The following is a 21,591-nucleotide window of genomic DNA, read 5'->3' on the forward strand; positions in this document are numbered from 1 at the left end:
CGTCATGCTAATCAAATTAGCCTATATTAGCTCAACCGTCCTGCGGGTGTCCCACCGATCCCGTAGAGTTTTAAGAGGGAATGCTTTGATTGGTGGGTGCTTTCTGATTAGATGCCAATCATGTCACATCTTTTTAAACAACATAATGGTACATAGTTGGTACACATTCTTGTGCATTTTGCTACTATGCATCAGCTGATTCTAAAATCAATTTCCAACTGATCAACCTTCTCCACAGGTTATGCAAGATATGCATGTCAACAAGACTGTGATGTGTTGTCAGCAGCGGTAAACTGTTACTAAAGATTTGCTATAGGATTTTCTCAAAGATTGAAATGTGCTTACAAAGGCCTAGAAAGAGCATACCATCTCCAAATTGTTTCTCTCCTATGCAATTTGCAGAGGCAAGCACAAAGCAGAACTGGGAACAGACAGTTTGAGTTTGAAGTATTGACCCTCAGGGCTAAATTGAGTTGCATATCTGACTCGTCTAGTGATCGACAACGACAGCTGGTTTTCTCCATTTTATGAACCCAGACCTAGAGTAATGTGCACAGTCAAGTTTATACGGTAAAGTCATACCGTATTAAAAAAAAATCACAACAGCTGTGATGGAAAGAGGAAGTTTTGGTACAATTTTCTAAATGCTGACAGATAATTTGTTCTTCGACATCGTGGGATCTTTTTGTGTATGTGAAATTAATTATGCGAGAAATGGCAGCGGAAACTCCTTTATGCGCAAATATTGATATAATAATCATCATATTGAAGTAAACTTGGAGTCACAAGATTATATAGTGCAAGATCCTCCCCCTACGACTCAGGAAGCCACACAGTTTATTAGGCTACAAATTAATAAAGTTAGGATGAACTTCACACGGGGGTGAGCTTGATCCTCTTTTCCAGTAAATATTGAGGGTCTTATTCTGGTGACACGATGAACGATGCTTGTCTGCAAAAAAGTATTGTCATCCCGTACTGAATTTTATCCACAATAAGTCAGTTTGGTGGAAACACCAGCGGTGGGAAAATGCGCATATTTTCTTTATGTGGATTTTTTATATTCACATTTAAATCACCATTAAAGTCACCAATTGGATGGACATCTGGCTATAGAAACAAAACAATATTGGTGTAAAATGAAAACTAGACTTCCTCACTTTACACCAACGGGCATAATATACTTACTTAAATAGTTTGAAAATCTCAAACACATCTCAGATTCAGTACAAAATTCATCTTAAAAATCTACAAAGTTTCCATAAGCCCTTATACGGCCTACATCAATGATTCACATAATTTGTAAAAAGAATGACATACTATAAAAGGTTGGCAAACGGATTTATGCCACAATCTGCAAATCACCCGATTTAATGACATGTTGATATCACCCTTATACAGTGCATTCAGAAAGTATTCACATCCCTTGACTTTTTACACATTTTGTTACGTTACAGCACACATTTAAAATCATTTAAATTTTGATTTTGTGTCACTGATCTACACACAATAACCCATAATGTCAAAGTGGATGTACAGTAGGTTTTTAGAAATGTGTATAACAAATGGAAAGCGGAAATGTCTTCAGTCAATAAATATTCTATCCCTTTGTTCTGGCAAGCCTAAATAACTTCAGGAGTAATAATGGGCATAGCAAGTCAGATAATATGTTGCATGGACTAACTCTGTGCCCAATAATGGTGTTTAACAGGATTTTTTAATGACTACCTCTTCTCTGTACCCCACACATACAATTATCTGCAGGGTTCCTCGTTCAGCAATGAATATCAAGCACAGATTCAATGACAAAGACCAGGGAGGTTTTCCAATTCCTCGCAAAGCAGGGCACCTATTAGTAAATGTGATATTTCAGTTTTTTATTTATAATACATTTGCAAAAATGTGCTTTTCCTTTGACATTATGGGCTATAGTGTGAAGATTGATGAGGGGGAAAAAATTAATCAATTTTAGAATAAGACTAACGCAACAAACTGTGGGAAAAGTCAAGGGGTCTGAATACTTTCGGAATGCACTGTATATGCAGGTCTTTTATGAATGCTTCATTAAAACTACATGTGGTATTCGAAAACAACAAAACAGCAGCCCTGCCACTTGTTTTGTTATACAATTAAGAGATGGGACAAAGGGAATATTACGCCCTCTTAAATTCGTAGACAGCTCTAGATGCATGGACTGCCAGTCCATGACATCAACTGGCAGTAGTTTGTTTTAAACATATTTAGAAAACTTTACATTGTTTGTTTACGTTCTTGTCTTTAAACAATGGAGTAAAAACAACCTTATATTTTGGTGTTTTATAGAGAACGACAGTTGAGCTATGCTCATGAGGCCTTTATAAATTATAGTCTGGTTATAGTTGAATTATAGATGAACCGAATCTGCAAGTAAAAATGTCCTATTTTGATACGTTCTGTACTATCGAATAAGGTCTTGTGGAGGTGTGGTTATAGTTGAATGATAGATGAACCGGATCTGCAAGTAAAGTCTCCTGTTGATACATATAACATCGAATAGGTCTTGTGGAGGTGTGGTTGGATTGAATGAATCTGCATGAAAAATGCCCTATTAAAAAAGCTGTGTATTATTTAATAGGTTTTGTAAGAGGTGTAGTCGAGTAGATACAGGATACAGGAGTTTGGCGTTCCACAAGACAGAGATCGGGAATGAGGTGGCTTTTGCACATCAAACAATAAACATAATATGAACCAGAGTTGACATTCCATGATTTGGAGATGGGGGAAATTAAATTGAAAGAAACGTTTGTCGCGGAGTAGGTTGGGATACGTAACTGGGCTATTAGGCACACGTGCTGATAGACAAAGCCACCTTAGTATCGAATGGCCGTGCAACTTTGATTGACAGCAGCCGGGCTGGAATACTGATTTTCGTTTTTTTTTCATTCCTGTTGATATTGCCTAAAGTTTAAAATTATTCTGACAATTGCTAAAGAATCGCTGGAATTTACTGATATGAGTTCATAAAGGAACTTACTGAATTGTTTCTAGAAAGTATTTAAATAATCCGCCGAGCTTAGTACAGACTTTGTTTGACAGACGCTAAAAGCTACACACTGATTTTTGGGTTTTTCTATTCTATCCATATTTCCTAAAGATATAGAATTATTCTGACAATTGCTATAGAATCGCTCGAATTTACTGATATAAGTTCATAAAGGAATTTACCGAATTGTTTACAGAAAGTATTTAAATAATTCACTGAACAACTCTTAGTTGTCTAGAAATTCTATCTATATTTCCTAAAGAGCTAGAATTACTCTGAAAATTGTTATAGAACCGCATATATTCACTGATATATTGTTCCAAAAGGAAATCGCCGAATCATTTCTAGAAAATACCTAAACGAATCGCTGAACAAATTCAAATAAAATACCGGAGAAACAGACACGTGGCGGGCGTCACATACTGATAACCCCCTTTGTATGCGAGGGTGGGGGTGGAAGAGATAAGCCACAGCCAGTACAGCAGTACATCCCTGGACTCGACCAGGGACGGGCTAAGCATACAACGATAGAAATAAACACCACATAGTAAGGATTGAATATACCTAAAATAACGCATTATACACATTATCAGACGAACTAGATAAAATGTCTGCAGCCACCACGCCCAAACTAAAATTCAATGAATATTTAGATCAGAGTATGATTGATAGAGCGGGAGGTAAAGAACAGTATGGGAAAGTGGAGAAAGTGTGGAAAGGATTACGGATAAGATGGACACAAGCAGGTTATTTTAGCGGAGGACCACCTACAGGGGGGAAACTCCAAGATATGCAGACAGAATTAGAGGACGCAGTAGAGCATGCAAAAGCGAGTGATGCGGAGAGAAACAAGATACACAGGTTCAAAAAAGTAGGTACAAGAGAGAGAGAGAGAGCGGAGGGGGAGCTCAAGATAGGTACATGGGCCATACAGGAGAGTAGGAGGGTGCTACCCAAAAACACACCAGACATGATGTGCGTGGCTATTGTGGCGTCGGGGGATGTTAAAGCCATACTCAAAGGGACAAAATCACCGGAGCCCGTCACACAACCCATTCCTGCCCAGGGCACCTCCCACAATACAGGCTCCAGTTCTGAGAATAGACCAAGGGGAGTTAAAAGGGGAAATTACCCTGGGGATAACGGCTGGCCATATGGTATGTGAACAGTTCGAAACTGGGATTCCAGGAGCAGGAGACCTCCCCCAGGAACGGAGGCCGCAATGCTCCTCTGTGAACTCTCTCACCTCTGAAACCAGAGGACACCTACAAACAAGATTAGATTCAAACCACTTCTATCAGACGGATAGGGAGGACTGTCATCAGAACATGGATATCGAAAACGAAGAAGAAATTGACATGGTGCTCACCCCAGCTCCGATGGGAGCTCCAAACGTGACTAAGATGCAGGAGCTGCTGAAATCATCAGTAGCTCGAGCTAAGGAACTCAGGGAGCTAATAGCTAACCAAGATAACAACAGAGAGGGAGCCTACCGTGTGGAAGGCATAATGAGAGGAACAGTAACCAAAGTTACCGAATCAATGGGGTCCGAAACACTCCGTCGGTCCTCCAGAATTGCTGATAGAAGAGAGCGAGAGCAGGAGATGGCAGGACAGTACCCCCTGCGACCGACACCAGGTGATGCACACACTGTGGAGTACCAGCCCTTGAAAATGACTGATTTAACAACACTGATGGGACAGATGCCTAGCCTACATGGAGGAGCTTCAGCGTGGCTACTTCAACTGCAGACACTTACGTCAGGCCTGCAACTCTGCCTAGGAGACATGAAAGCACTTCTAGCAAGAGCCACCGACCACGGAACCATGGAGGCCCTCATGACAGCAGCTGACCTTGGATGGCGGGCCCCAACACTGCCCATAGACCACTTCCGTACCAGATTATGGGAAGTTCTACAGAGAGCATACCCTACAGAAAGAAACCATGCCACCTTATCCTCCTTTACAATCAACCCAGGTGAGCAACCTGCAGCATACCTGGACAGGGCTAAGACCACATGGAGATCGGTCCACGAAGAACCATTCGATCACACTGATACCACACTCAGCATGTGGAAGGAAATGGTGGTCAACGGGTGTCCTGGAGATGTTAAAACCAAACTCAGAGGAACGGTAGGGTTGATTGCACTTCCTCGGACCCAATTCAATACGCATGTGCACCACCATGTGACCCACCACAACAAGGAAAGAGGGGGTGCTGAGAGCCAGGTGCAGTCCCTCCTGGTACAACTCCTGAAACTCCAATTGAAGGAAGCACAACAAGGAGAAAAACCTAAGAAACAGATGGTGGCGGAAGAAACGAAGGAGCCGGGAACCAAAACAGACATCTCCCAAATAGTGGCCCAGACTGTCTCTCAGATGATCCAACAGCAGGCAGCCTCACTCACGGCCACTAGGGGGGCCCAACCACCCCAATACCCTCCCCCACAGCAGTATATCCTGCAACAACAACACCCAGTATGGGCTCGACGGGGTCCCTACACTGGACAACACAGAGGGGGAAACTACCAGTGTTTTAACTGCGGAATTCCCGGTCATTTTGCCAGAGATTGCATGAAACCACTCTCCCCGCAGCAACAGCAATGGAGAGCAAGAGGAAGTGGGGGAAACCCACCTCTGCAACATCAGCAACCAGGACCCACACCCATGCATCAGCAACAGCCAGCATACAACCACCCAGAATCTAGCCACATGCAGCAGGAGCAGCAAGATTACAACCAACCCTCCCACTTCAACACCTGATCACCCAGTAAGAATGATGAGGATGCCACTCCTGCCGATGACCACACTGTCTGAAGCCCAAGAAGTGTACTGGCTAAAATGCCTACCCACAGGGCCTGCCACCCCTCACATCCAGTTTAAGTTCAACCAACTGAAAGCTCAAATCTACACTCTGCACCCATATAAGACTCCCCAAGCTGAGATCCATTGCACACTCAATGCAACAGAAACTGATGACTGCCTCTACACTGCAGACTGTGACGAAGACATGATGCACCTGACCGCACCTATCAGGTGTTGTACCATTGGGTGTGGCCCAGAGGGGGTGGCAGCACCAGTCATCCTACGATCAAGGAACCTCCATGCACCCCTGGCCTGGACGGCTGAAGCATCAACAGCCATAGCACTCCTGAAAACAGATCTATCAGCGGCAGCAGCTCTGACTGCACCTGACTACAAGAACAAGTTCCATTTGGATGTTTCTGAAAGGGAAGGATTCACCTCATCCGTCCTATTCCAGAAACAAGAGGGGGAGAGAAGGGTCTTGATGTACTACTCTTCAAACTTGACCACATTGAGGTAGGACAGTCAACATGCTCCAGATACGTTGCTGCAGTAGCAAAAGCTATTGAAAAAACAGCTCACCTCGTGATGTCACCCTTCAATCAGCCATCATCCCTCAACCAGCATCGGCCAAATTAGCTGAAATCATCGAATTGACGCAGGTCCTCATCAGAGGAAAAGGAAAGACTGAATATCTATACAGACTCAGCCCATGCCCATGAAGCAGGCCACACTGATGGACCCAGAACTTTTATGAGAAACACATGGCCCCACACACGAAGGCAAACTAAAGACCCTCCAAAAAGGCCTCGCACATCTGGTGGCACCCTCACATAAAAAATATGACTGACTTATTTTATGACGATTATTTATTTTGTGACGAATGCAATGGTTGTGACAGACACAACCCAAAGAAACCATATCGAACACCAATGGGCTCATACTTAATACCTAATGCATGTTTTCAGGATATTAGTATAGACTACACCGACATGGGCCCCGAAAATGTATCTAAAGGCAAACTCTATCTCCTAGTCATAGTAGATAGGTTCTCCAAATGGGTAGAGGCAATACTAACAAAAGGGGAGGATGCTAGGTCAGTCTTTGAGTGGCTACAAACCAAACTAATACCCAGGTATGGCATCCCAAGACAAATCAAATTTGACAAATGGCTTACATTTAACAAACACCTGAGACAGGTGGAAGAAAGATTTGGCATAACCCACAGATTTGGATCTGTGTACAGGCCCCAATCCCAAAATCTGGTGGAACGTCAAACCAAAAGCAAAAGCTAAGATAGCTAAAGTATGTGCCTCATGGGATAATGACTGGTAGAGTCATGCATGGTCCACCAAGGGAGGGAGGTCATATGCCCGCCCTTGATGTACAACAAATTGTAATGTCTAATTATGTGAAAAAACTGACGGTTCTCTCTGCAGCACTCTCTACCCAGGTTCACAAGGTCCAGGAGGGGGAGCTGCCGGGGGACACGCCACTACTGAAGGTAAAGGTTGGTGACGGGGTGAGGGTTACAGTCCACAAGAGAAAGTGGCTGGAACCCAGGTGGACTGGACCGTACGAAGTGAAGGAGGTTACTTCACACTCAGTCCAGGTCAAAGGTAAATCAGGCACACCTTGGCACCGCCTTACACATTGCGGTGCACCCCAGCCCCAATTCCTTCTAAAACACTGACTGAAGTCAGAGCTGATTTGAGCGGCCTAAATTCGATTCCAAATGAAGACACTCCTTCCTCAGGTGATGCGGCATCAAACTCCGCCTCCCCTGAGAAGGGAACCTCGCCCAGTTAGAGGGAAATTTCTCCCTCTCTGGGTGAGGCTGGGGATATCTGGTCCCTTATTTGTGATATTCCTACTGATATTTGGAGTAACCCTAGGACTTTCACATGGTTAATTGAACAACTATTTCACCCTGCCACATCACGTACACCAACCCCTACACATGCCCCTAACTCTTTTCCTGATATCACTCCCTCCAATCACTCCCGTCCCAAACGTAGCACTACACCTACAGACCCACCATACACACCAGGCAAGGTTAGAAGCACCACGAATGCAACCACCACCATTGCACTATAGTTTTCACGTCTAATAGACGTGAAGAGGGGGATTTGTTATATAAATATTCATACACATAGCTCATATAAACAAAGACATTCCGTCGTAAGAACACATACACCCAGCCATAAGACTGACCCCCTCTTCCTTATATAAACACACATCTCCTCCCTCTAACTGGCCGGTCCCAAGAGCAAAGGACTTTTGCTGTGCACCAATGGGGCCCGCTCTGGCTAGAGCAAGGCCCGCCTCCAACCCTCCGACCAGTCAAGAAGACCGAAACGACAAGACTCCACCTACTTTATTCTATGTATAAAAATGAATGTAACCGTAGTATAAGGCCTCTTTTTCACCTGGCTCCTTGCCGAGTTATGTGAACTAGGTCCGTGCACGTAAAACTGCGGGACAAGATATCTCTGACTCATTAAAACTGTCTTTTGTTACAACTGAAATCCACTCTGTCCAGCGTCCGTGATTTGTTCTCAACTCTCCAGTATTTAAACACTAACACATCTCAATCGGCGCCATCATGTTAAAATAAAATAAGAGGCTACATGATAGCTCATATCCACTGTAACATCCAAATACAACTACAGTTGATCATATCACTAATACCTACAGTTATATAATGAAGCAAAAAATGTCAAATGTCAACTGTAAAATTATAAACATAAGATAGATTCTCACATTCAGGATCTAATCTGTCATTCTGCCCCTGAGCAAGGAAGTTAACCCACTGTTCCCCAGGCGTTGATGTCGATTAAGGCAGCCCCCCGCACCGCTCTGATTCAGAGGGGTTGGGATAAATGCGGAAAACATATCAGTTGAATGCTTCGAGTTGTACAATTGACTAGGCATCTTCTGTTCCCTTTCCTACACTTGGTCTGTAGCCGGGGGGTGGGGGCATTACTCAGCAGACTGTGACAGGAAAGACATAAATGTGCGATGACAGAGATGTGTCTGCTCTCAGCTCCACAAGCCAGGTTGATCGACTTATCGGTCTCCCTCCTTTTTTTATTTGTTTTTCTGTTATTTTCTTCAGTAGTCTTATTCGGGTGCTCAGCATGCATTGCAGCTCAAGGTCAATAGAATATATTTGCTCTGGAACTCCCTGTTGTATTTTTATGAGGTTTATTTCCCTCATTAGAAGCAGCCAGAGTCCAAAATACAAATTCTAGACCTCTTTACATTTTGAAAGCTTTGTTATTAGAATCTCACTCCCTTGAAAGCTATGCAAATCTTTCAGTCTCTTGGATGTTCAATTCCCAGTATTATGTGACCTCTGATGAAATATCCTTTATGTACCTAAAGTAAATCCTGACTTAGTATCACCAAAATTAATTTCCATCTCGTGTCACAAAGTAACCTAAATCCATCAGGATAATCTCAACAACGGTATCAAATTACTCTGGAATATATTCCCTTTGCCCTCCAGTGTCATTGAGCATAGCATTCTATACTCTGTGAAGTAATGCTTTGAATCAATGGATTTCTTATACATGTATCACAAGGAAGATACCAGTCATTCTTGGTGAATAAACCAAAAATATCTTACAGCATAATTTAACCCGAGGGAGTATTTCAAGCTTCTTAGAATTTCTTAATGAGAATGTCTGAGACAGATGGAATAAGACCATTGTACCACAGTAGCAATTCTGTGTACAGGTACTGCTCCTCCTTGCAATGAGACCTGTAATTATCATGTGGAAGGTGTTAATACTGGTTTAAGGTTTTTCACAGTAAAGGTCTCCTAATAGGTGTTATTTATCATACTTTGAGGAATGAGATTAAGATATTTGAAGAAGAAAAATAAATACATTTTCAAAACAGACCATACCTTGAAGTATGTTTTGTAGGGATTCCTTAAATTTTCAGGGACTTTTTTGTCAAACTGGGACACATGTACAGCTTAACCTAGAATGATACTGACATTTTTATTAATCCCAAAAAGGAACACTTTATGGCAGCTTGGATGACGCAGGCCAGTGTCATCAACAGAAGAACACTTTTGAAGTCTGAAAACATCTGAGAAAATTTGTCATGTCATGTCCCTAGAGGAATGTGGAGGAAAAACTGATTTACTTTGTTGTAGAAAAAGCTAAATTTGTAATTATTTTACAAGAAGGTTCGTACAGGCTGTAGTAGTTAAATGAAAAATCAGAAAAAGAAAGACGGAGAAAGTGGAGACTGTGTTGGGTAATTTGAGTGCAAATAATATACAAAATGTCCATGTCCGTGTTTTCCTCAGACTCAGATTTGTTTTTATTTGCACTTCAAGCAAATAACATGTAGAGGGAGTTGAGCGAGCTCTGACTGCATTTTCACAATACTTTGGTATTTATTTATTTTAACTTAACTAGGCAAGTCAGTTAAGAGCAAATTCTTATTTACAATGACGGCCTACCAAAAGGAAAAAGGCCTCCTGTGGGGACGGGGGCTGGGATTTAAAAAAAATGAAATAAAAATATAGAACAAAACACAAATCACGAGAGAGACAACACTACATAAAGATATCCCTAAGACAACATAGCAGCAACACATGACAACACAGCATGGTAGTAGCCCAACATGGTAGCAGCCCAACATGGCAGCAGCCCAACATGGTAGCAGCCCAACATGGTAGCAGCGAAAACAGGGTACAAACATTATTGGGCACAGACAACAACACAAAGGGCAAGAAGGTAGAGACAACAATACATCACGCAAAGCCACCACAACTGTCAGTAAGAGTGTCCATGATGGAGTCTTTGAATGAAGAGATTGAGATAAGTGTCCAGTTTGAGTGTTTGTTGCAGTTTGTTCCAGTCGCTAGCTGCATGGAACTGAAAAGACGAGCGACCCAGGGATGTGTGTGCTTTGACCTTTAACAGAATGTGACTAGCAGAACGGGTGTTGTATGTGGAGGATGAGGGCTACAGTAGATATCTCATATGGGGGAGTGAGGCCTAAGAGGGTTTTATAAATAAGCATCAACCGTTGGGGTCTTGGGACGGGTATACAGAGATGACCAGTTTACAGAAGAGTATAGAGTGCAGTGATGTGTGTAAGGAGCAATGGTGGAAAATCTGATAGCCGAATTGTAAAGAACATCTAACCGCTCGAGAGCACCTTTACCTGCCGATCTATAAATGACGTCTCCGTAATCTAGCATTGGTAGGATGGTCATCTTAATTAGGGTTAGTTTGGCAGCTGGGGTGAAAGAGGAGTGATTATGATAGAGGAAACCTTGATATGTGCTGGGCAGTGTACCGTCTAGCCATACTCCCAAGTACTTGTATGAGGTGACCACCTCAGGCTCTGAACCCTCAAAGGTAGTAATCACACCGGAGGGGAGAAGGGCATTCTTCTTACAAAACCACATTACCTTTGTTTTCAGAACAAGGTGAAGGGTAGAGAAAGCCTGATGGACACTAAGAAAGCTTTGTCGTAAAGCGTTTAACACAAAAGCCGTATTGGTTGTACAATTTATCATAACTCTAAAACTACTTGAAATCCCACTCAGAAAATTGTGTCTTCAATGTACAGCATGTAAAGCCATATATAGTGCCTTTGGAAAGTATTCAGACCCCTTGACTTTTTCCACATTTTGTTACATTAAAGCCATATTGTAAAATGGATTAAATAAAATCCAATCCTCAATTTACACACAATAACTCATAATGACAAAGCAAATGTACTACAAATAAAAACCAGAAATACCTTACTTAAATAAGTATTCAGACCCTTTGCTATGAGACTTGAAATTTAGCTCAGGTGCATCAATTTTCCACTGATTATCCTTGAGATGTTTCTACAACTTGATTGGAGTCCACCTGTGATCAATTCAATTGATTGGACATGATTTGGAAAAGGCACACACCTGTCAATATAAGGTCCCACAATTGACAGTGCATGTCAGAGCAAAACTCAAGCCATGAGGTTGAAGGAATTGTCCGTAAAAACTCCGAGGCAGGATTGTGTCGAGGCACCGATCTGAGGAAGGGTACCAAACAATTACTGCAGCATTGAAGGTCCCAAGAACACAATTCCTCCATCATTCTTAAATGGAAGAAGTTCGGAACCACCAAGACTCTTCCTAGAGCTGGCCTCCCGGACAAACTGAGCAATCACGGAAAAACTGAAATGGTCCACCCGCACAGACAGTGTGGTGAAGAAGGCACAACAGCGCCTCTTCAACCTTAGGAGGCTGAAGAAATTTGTCACCTAAAACCCTCACAAACTTTGACAGATGCACAATTGAAAGCATCCTGTCGAGCTGTATCACCACCTGGTACGACAACTGCACCGCAAGGCTCTCCAGAGATTGGTGCGCTCTGCTAAAGGCATCACCGCGGGCAAACTACCTGCCCTCCAAGACACCTACAGCACCTGATGTCACAGGAAGGTGAAATAGAACATCAAGGACAACATCCACTCGATCCACTGCCTGTTCACCCTACTACCATCCAGAAGGCGAGGTCAGTACAGGTGCATCAACGCTGGGACCGAGAGACTGAAAAACACCTTCTATAAAGGCCATCAGACTGTTAAACAGCCATTACTAACACAGAGGCTGCTGCCTATATACAGACTTGAAATCATTGGCCAGTTTAATAAATGTATCACTAGTCACTTTAATAATGTTTACATGTCATGTAATTACTCATCTCATATGTAAACGCAGCAAAAAAGGAAACGTCCCTGTCTTTCAAAGATCATTTGTAAAAATCGAAATAACTTTACATATCTTCATTGTAAAGGGTTTAAACACTGTTTCCCCATGCTTGTTCAATGAACCATAAACAATTAATGAACATGCATCTGTGGAACAGTCATTAAGACACTAACAGCTTACAGACAGTAGGCAATTAAGGTCACAGTTATCAAAACTTAGGACACCAAAGAGGCCTTTCTACGGACTCTGAAAAACACAAAAAGAACGATGCCCAGGGTCCCTGCTCATCTGTGTGAACGTGCCTTAAGCATGCTGCAAGAAGGCATGAGGACTGCAGATGTGGCCAGGACAATAAATTGCAATGTCCGTACTGTGAGACACCTAAGACAGCGCTACAGGGAGACAGGACGGATAGCCGTTTGTCCTCGCAGTGGCAGACCACATGTAACAACACCTGCACAGGATCGGTACATCCGAACATAACACCTGCGGGACAGGTACAGGATGACAACAACTGCCTGTGTTACACCAGGAACACACAATCCCTCCATCAGTGCTCAGACTGTCCGAAATAGGCTGAGAGAGGCTGGACTGAGGGCTTGTAGGCCTGTTGTAAGGCAGGTCCTCACCAGACATCACCGGCAACAACGTCACCTATGGGCACAAACCCACCAGCCATTCTGCTCGTTCTGTGTGCGATTTCCTGCAAGACAGGAATGTCAGTGTTCTGCCATGGCCAGCAAAGAGCCCGGATCTCAATCCCTTTGAGCACGTCTGGGACCTGTTGGATCAGAGGGTGATGGCTAGGGCCATTCCCCCCAGAAATGTCCGGGAACTTGCAGGTGCCTTGGTGGAAGAGTGGGGTCAGTTTCTGTCTCAGTTGTTGAATCTTATGTTCATACAAATATTTACACATGTTAAGTTTGCTGAAAATAAATGCTGTTGAAAGTGAGAGGACATTTCTTTTTTTGCTTTTGAGTTCATATACTCTATTTTACACCATCTATTGCATCTTGCCTATGCTGCTCTGTCATTGCTCATCCATATATATGTATATATTATTATTCTATTCCTTTACTTTACTTAGTATTGTTTGTATTAAGTAGTTGTTGTGGAATTGTTAGATTACATGTTTGATATTGCTGCACTGTTGGAACTGGAAGCCCAAGCATTTCGCTACACTTGCAATAACATCTGCTAACCACGTGTATATGACCAATAAAATTTGATTTGACATCTCTGGGGAGACCTGCAAATAGCTGTGCACCAACAATCCCCATCCAACCTGACTGAGCTTGAAAAGATTTGCAGAGAAGAATGTGAGAACCTCCCCAAATACAGGTGTGCCAAGCTTCATGCCCAAGAAGATTGGAGGCTGTAATCACTGCCAAAGGTGCTTCAACAAAGTACTGAGTAAAGGGTTTGAATACTTATATAAATTAGCAAACATTTCTAAAATCCTGTTGTTGCTTTGTCATTATGGGGTAGTGTGTGTAGATGAGGGAAAAAATATTTAATACATTTTAGAATAGGCTTTTACCTAGCAAAATGTGGAAAAAGTCAAGGGGTCTGAATACTTTCCAAAGGCACTGTAATTGAGCACAATTTAAAGAGGTATTATGAAATAAAACGTTTTCATTTCAGAGCACAGGGTAAGCATTCAAACGACACCTGCTGACTAAAGTTCATGGACTGGGCAAGCCCAAAATTGTATAAATATCGAAACCAAATAGTCAGTCAAGTCAGTCAATTCAGGAAGTAACCTGAAATTCCAATTCAATAAGTGAAAAAAGAACCACTTCAAATTATTTAAATAAACTGAAAAGATGTTAGATTCAAATCATTTCCTGATGGCAAAGGTGTATAAAGATGGAGGAATTCAGATTTGACATTGTTTTAGCACAACCCGCAGAATTTATTAACTATAGCAACATGGTTCAACGTGCCAATAAATCAGCACAATGTACTTTTTTTTTCCATCTTTGAGCTAGAGTTGGGATCAAGTTTACTATGCTAATGCAAGTACAAAAAAATAGTAATGGGGAACACTGTATTATACAGTGAACTTAGCCCATTAGGCATTTGTGGTAAGTACATGTGTGGCTGCCATCTTTATGCTTGTCCGCCATATCCAGTACCAGTCAAAAGTTTGGATACACCTACTCATTCTTGGGATTTTTTTACATTGTAGAATAATAGTGAAGACATCAAAACTATGAAATAACACATATGGAATCATGTGGTAACCAAAGAAGTTATGACCATGAAGGCTTGATTCACGCAGTCTCCTCTGAATGTAGAAAATAGTCAAAAATAAAGAAAACCCCTTGAATGAATAGGTGTGTCTAAACTTTTGACTGGTATTGTATCTATATTTTTACCTTTATTTAACAAGGCAAGTCATTTAAGAACAAATTCTTATTTACAATGACGGCCTACCCCAGCCAAACCGTGACCCGGATGACACTGGGCCAATTGTGCGCCGCCCTATGGGACTCCCAATCACGGCCAGTTGTGATACAGCCTGGAATCAAACCAGGGTCTGTAGTGACACCTCTAGCACTGAGATGTAAGTACCTTTGACTGCTGTGCCACTCGAGAGCACCACTCGGGAGTACTGTATATATTTTGGGTATAATATGTATATTTATGTTGTATATACAGGGCACATTTGTCTTCCCTGTTAAAATAAAAGTTAAATGAAACAATTAAATACAAAAACTGACTGACTTCAATTTGAATTAATTTATATAGTGTATATTACCAGGCAACGGATAGACTTTACTTTTTATGGGATACAACATAGGGGGGCTCCTGAGCGGCGCAGTGGCCTATAAGTCACTGCAGTATGTGATTCAAATCCAGACTGCAGTACGTGATTCGAATCCAGGCTGCATCACATCCGGCTGTGATTGGGAGTCCCATAGGGCGGCGCACAATTGGCCTAGATTGAAATGGTCACATTCATAAGAAAGGGAGGCAGAGGAAATGTTGATGAAACTCTGAGAGGAAGAGAGATAAAGAAAAATATATGAAGGGAAAGAGACTCACCTTCGGCTGAACCTCCACCACCACCACTTGATTCTTGTTCATGCAGCCTTTCACAAAGCCCTCAACATTGCTGTTGAACTTCATAAAGATCACATAGGTGGCATAGGCTGAGAGCAGAGCAATACTTTCCCAGTAGGAGATGTAGTTATCCAGGAAGAAACATATGAGCATGATCAGGCCTATGATGTAGAAGGAGACGTCACGGAAGAGGGGCCACCAGGTCAGATTGAGGATCTCCCTGGAGAAGATGGCACACATTCCAATGACGAAGAGAATGTTGAAGACAGCTGAGCCCACAATGGTTCCGATACCCACATTGCTGTGGGAGATGAATACGCCGATGACAGAAGTGAAAAGCTCAGGAGCTGACCCGCCTGCCGCCATGAAGGTGGCCCCCGCCACGTCATCAGAGATGGCCAGCTTCTCTGTGATGACTGTCAGAGCGGGCACGAAGAATTCATCACACACAATGGCTAAAGAGATGAACATGTACAGCATCCCAAACATGTGGAGCACCACAGCACCCTGGCGCCTCTCTTCCAGAGTGAACAGGTCCGTGGGGTAGTCCCCCTGGCTCTCGTTGCCGTCTGCCGAAGACCTCATGGCCACGGGCATGTTGGCTGAGACATTGGGATCCCTCTGGTGCTGAGTGGAAAGTAGAGTCCTGTGGGGAGCAGGACCAGACTGAAGGAGGGCCTCTTGAGGCAGGAGCAGCTCCGAGTGGGTCCCTGAGCTCCATGTCAAGGCGCTGAAGGAAAAGGAGATAGCACTTATGGCTACCAGGCTGAACACAAAACCCAGGATTCGTATGGGCCTCAGCTTTCTAAGCAGGTTCTGGTGACGGTGCCTCTTACACGTTGCATCCAGAAAGGGCCTTTGCACCACCATATCCAAGCAGGGTTGGTCCAAACCCATCACTGTGATGTGCTGTGTGTGTTTCTATACTCTCAATGGTTGGCTGGAAAGAGGGTGAGCTGGTTTTTGTTACCAGACACAACGCATGGTGCTGCCGTGGGCTTCAAACAACATGGGAGTATTCCTGAAGCTTTCCAGGGTCTGGCTTGCCAAACGATGTCTTCATATTAGCCTCTAAAAACAAGATTTGAATAGAAATTGAAGAGAAAAAGGAGGAAGCTTCAACATGTAGAATTTACACACAGCAACAAACTGTTAGCTGTCACATGCCTACCTCAATTCTGTAGTGGATTTAACACCACGATGTAGCCTAGTCCTGACCATGGTTATCCAATTTCCTTGAAGATTATTTTTACATTTCAATGTTCTGATGTTTCATTGTGGTATTAAGGCCTATGCTATGATACAGATATACCAGCAATACATGGGTTCAGAGGCAGAGAAATTGAGGGAATAAGCTATATCTTACTTTATATTTTCTGAAACAAGCAAATAACATCAGGAAAAATCTTCAAATGTTTGAATTCATAATAGACTAATCATTGCTTGTCACATGCATTGCAAATTACACCCAGATATTAAAGTGATAAGGCCCGAGATGCCAGTGTTTGCCCGAGCTAAAATATATCCTCCAAACATCGGCTTTGAGGGCATTATCGCTTTTATACAACGAGTTACCAACATATTCAAATCACTTCAAACTGAAGCTGGAAAGACTGCAAACTAACTGCACTTCGTTTAGTTTGAGCTTTTTTCAATTGACATTTCTTTGTATATAGCCATAAAAAATGATACCAGCCGATTCCTGATTTCGACGGGCTGAGAAAAGCTGCATGCCTGGCTGTCTCGTCCCAACACATTCATCACTATGAGACAACTGGAGATTTGAATATTGAAACAATGTTGCAAATGTCAGAGAGACAGACAGCAATGTTTATACAAATCTCTGCTGTTGAAAACTAAACGTTAGGCTAAAAGAAATGTGAGATAATGTTTAGATGCTTTTTATAGAGAAGGCCAAGTTTATACATTTCCTCGCTGGGTTGATGAGACAGTGGATTGCGCAGTCAAATGGTAATTTATGGAACAGACACCGGCTGGAATTCGATTTTAACCAACCAGCATTCAGGATTAGACCCACCAGTTGTATAAAGGCTAATAATAACATGGAAAACAGGTAGGCTATTTCCTCTGAAAAATATAGATGACAGGAATGTATGCACTGTAGTTACCATGCTATGTATGTGAAAAGTGGAAATAATTCACCAAGTTGGCCTACTCGGATTCATTAGAAAATATTTATAATAAAGAATCCGCCCTACTAATGGTATGGTATCCAGGTAGAATTGTTGCAAATAACCAAATTCCACAAAATTATAGGCCTACTCGGTATGTGATGCACCAAATGCCCCAGACCTAAAAACGAACTTCAATGGAACCTTTATACCGGTTATAGTTACTATATGATTGGATTGCGGCGTTTGAAGCAGATCAAACGTAGCCAAAGCAAATCATATGTGCGTTTGTTCTGCATAGGCTAGGCTATCTATTCTCGGCAGAATGTAACATTTCTGTTGCGCAGACTTGTTTTGTGTCGCAAACGTGGTTAACTGACAGATTCTACTTGAGTCACGGAAATCTAAATACTTTTACAATATAAAAAATATTAACGGCTATTGGCGTTTAAATGAAATAGTCTACACGCAAAAAAAATTGGCTACTGGCCTTCTCTAGCGTAGCCTACACCGTGCATTGAAATATCCGCATGGTTTGTCTTCATTTATATGAGGAGCGACAAACGTCTGTTGCCACCTGCGCGTCTGTCCTGCAGTAAAATCTCCCTGCCGCTTAACATTAAAACATAACACGTCAAAGCTGCGTGATTATTACCGACTGTGCACAAACTGGTTGAATCAATGTTGTTTCCACGTCATTTCAACCCCCCAAAAAATGCAATGTGATGACGTTGAATCAACGTGGAAATGTAAGGGAATTTTGTATTTTCCCTCGACTTTTAAAACTAGATAAAAAGACATGGAGATTTTTTGTTGTTGTTGATTTAACCTTGAATTCACATTAGTTGACAACTCAACCACATGTAAATAAAAACTAGACATTGCACTGGGGTCTGTGCCCAGTGGATAGACTACTCAGTTGTCGTAATTTGCGCAAAATGGGCAAAACATGTAACATTGACAAATGTGTCAGTAATTATGAATGTCTTACCTTATATAGCGGTAAATAGAACGGCAACCGTAACACACCAGGTCGAAATTCGGTTCCGTCTTTTGTGTTCCCTTGCTCTCATTGAGCAAATGTGATGTTCATACCCTATCCGACGATTGAGGAGGAGCTCCGACAAACTGGTTGCAAACTGCGCTCACCTCAACATCATCCCTCCCATCTCACTGGGAAATCATTCTAGTCTAAAATACATTGCTAATGTAAAAGAAACGACTGGAACCTAAGGTAAGGTCGGTCTAACCACGTGAATAGGGAGGTTATAGTTTACAACAGTGGAAGCCGTCATATGCCATGACAGGATAGACTAGACCTTGATGGAGTTGCCGTGGTTACAGCAATGGCACCATTTCAACTATACAGATAGGGCTGATATAGATGGATATACTTGTGCATGTTTGAAATAACATTCAATGATGTTACTTAATGGCCTACACATGATCCTTCATATATAGATAGAAGGTTTGAAGGTCACAGAAGGGGAGTCGCCAAAATGGAGCTAAACCGGTGCTTTATTCACAAAGTGGAAGAGCTAGGATCAGGTTAGCCTTTTAAACCATATGGAATACGAGGGGGGACTTTATTCCTAAATCAGCACTCCTAATCTATCACTAGGTTGAAAAACATCAGGGCATTTTGGGACATAAGATCCATAAAGGAATGCAGTCATGATTTCAAGGTCAAATAGTGTGTGCTCTATGAAATCAGTGGGATTTGGTGTTGTGGGATTTGTCTGTTGCTCAGCCTTCGGTTGAAGTTACATTCATCTCTACGAACCTGCTGCTCATGTTTACTTTTCATTCCTCTTACATCAAAATCCCCACCAGGGCTTAGCATTAGCAGACATGCCAAACAAGCCATGTTGGATAAAGACAGCAGTCTCTGCACAGCATGACAACCCACTGGGGGAAAAATAGTTGAATCAACGTTGTTTTCACATCATTTCAACCCCCCAAAATAAATGTAGGAAAACTCATTGGATTTGCAGAGTCATCAACGTCAGGGAATTTCGTGTTTTTTTCACCTAACCTTTAACCTAAACGTTTAACCTCGAATGACATGGTGACATGTTTTGTTGATTTCACATTCAATTCACAATAGTTGACAACTCAACCAAATGTAAATCAAAACTAGGCATTGAACTGACGTCTGTGTGCAGTGGGAAAGTATGTGTGACACTAATGCCCTCGTGGTAGGTAATAAATCACGATTCACTGACCTTATTGATTGCCCTCCCTTCTTTCCCTGCCTGCAATCAACCCAAAATGGGAACATAGACAGATAGAAACTTGTCTGCCTTTGTGTTATCAATATCCACTTAGGCCTATCATTGAAAGACAGACATGTGCATGAACAATTCACACTGACCCGTGCACCCACAGTGTTAGAAGCTCAGAGCTATGAATTGAGAAGGTTGACATGATTTCTCAAACTCTTCTATACTATTCCAACCAACACAATGTGCACTTCCATTGTGGTTTGTTATAAAAAAAAAAATCAATCATGCCTACCAAATAAGCAAAACTCTCTTTTCACATTTCACAAAAAGGCCTGTATTGCTTTCATAAAGAGAACACAAATTAAATAACACTTCAATGGCATTATCTATTAACCTCTTCCAACAGATTGCATCGTCTGTGGATCTATTGGGGCAGTAAGAAAATTGCAGTGGGTCTAGGGTAGCAGGTAAGGTTGAGGTGATATGATCCTTGACTAGTCTCTAAAAGCACTTCATAATGACAGAAGTGAGTGCTATGGGGAGAGTCATTTAGTTCAGTTACCTTTGCTTTCTTTGGTACAGACAGAATGCCATTAGCTGTACCCTTCTCCTACTCCTCCTCTGTTCCTCTGGTGATGTAGAGGTTAATCCAGGCCTTGAAGCGCCTAGCTTCACTCCCATTCCCCATGCACTCTCATTTGTTGATTTCTGTAACCGTAAAAGCCTTGGTTTCATGCATGTTAACATTAGAAGCCTCCTCCATAAGTTTGTTTTACTCACTGATTTAGCACACTCTGCCAACCCTGATGTCCTAGCCGTGTCTGAATCCTGGTTTAGGAAGGCCACCAAAAATCCGTAAATTTCCATCCATAACTATAACATTTTCCGAGAAGATAGAACTGCCAAAGGGGGCAGAGTTGCAATCTACTGCAGAAACATCCTGCAGAGTTCTGTCATACAATCCTGGTCTGTGCCCAAACAATTCGAGCTTCTACTTCTAAAAATCTAACTTTCCAGAAATAAGTCTCTCACTGTTGACGCTTGTTATAGACCACCTTCTGCCCCCAGCTGTGCCCTGGACACAATATGTGAATTGATTGCCCCCCATCTATCTTCAGAGCTCGTACTGTTAGGTGACCTAAAATGGGACATGCTTAACACCCCGGCCGTCCTACATTCTATGCTAGATGCCCTCAATCTCACACAAATTATCAATGAACCTACCAGGTACAACCCCAATCTGTAAACACAGGCACCCTCATAGATATCATCCTGACCAACCTGCCCTCTAAATACACCTCTGCTGTCTTCAACCAAGATCTCAGCGATCACTGCCTCATTGCCTGCGTCCGTAATGGGTCTGCGGTCAAACGACCACCCCTCATCACTGTCAAACGCTCCCTAAAACACTTCCGCGAGCAGGCCTTTCTAATCGACCTGGCCCAGGTATCCATTCCGTCAGTAGAGGATGCCTGGTTATTCTTTAAAAGCGCTTTCCTCACCACCTTAAATAAGCATGCCCCATAAAAAAAAAATGGAACCAGGAACAGATACACACTTGGTTCACTCCAGACTTCACTGCCCTTGACCAGCACAAAAACATCCTGTG

The 21,591-nt window shown here is 42.4% G+C and overlaps 1 protein-coding gene across 2 annotated transcripts in view; it reads right to left on the reverse strand.

Annotated features, from left to right (window-relative positions):
* Positions 1-19,023, reverse strand: part of LOC110531927 (sodium/potassium/calcium exchanger 2) — a 173,648-nt gene extending 154,625 nt beyond the window's left edge. For both annotated transcript variants that reach the window (XM_021615421.2, XM_021615417.2), the window contains exons 1-2: positions 18,749-19,023; positions 15,608-16,696 (exon numbers count right to left, since the gene is read on the reverse strand). In XM_021615421.2, coding sequence (XP_021471096.1) covers positions 15,608-16,522 — 915 coding nt within the window. In that variant the 5' untranslated portion in view covers positions 16,523-16,696; positions 18,749-19,023. The remainder of the gene's footprint in view (positions 1-15,607; positions 16,697-18,748) is intronic.
* Positions 19,024-21,591: the final 2,568 nt, after the last annotated feature.

Source organism: Oncorhynchus mykiss, chromosome 9, assembly GCF_013265735.2.
Source record: "Oncorhynchus mykiss isolate Arlee chromosome 9, USDA_OmykA_1.1, whole genome shotgun sequence".
NCBI classification, from domain to species: Eukaryota; Metazoa; Chordata; class Actinopteri; order Salmoniformes; family Salmonidae; genus Oncorhynchus; species Oncorhynchus mykiss.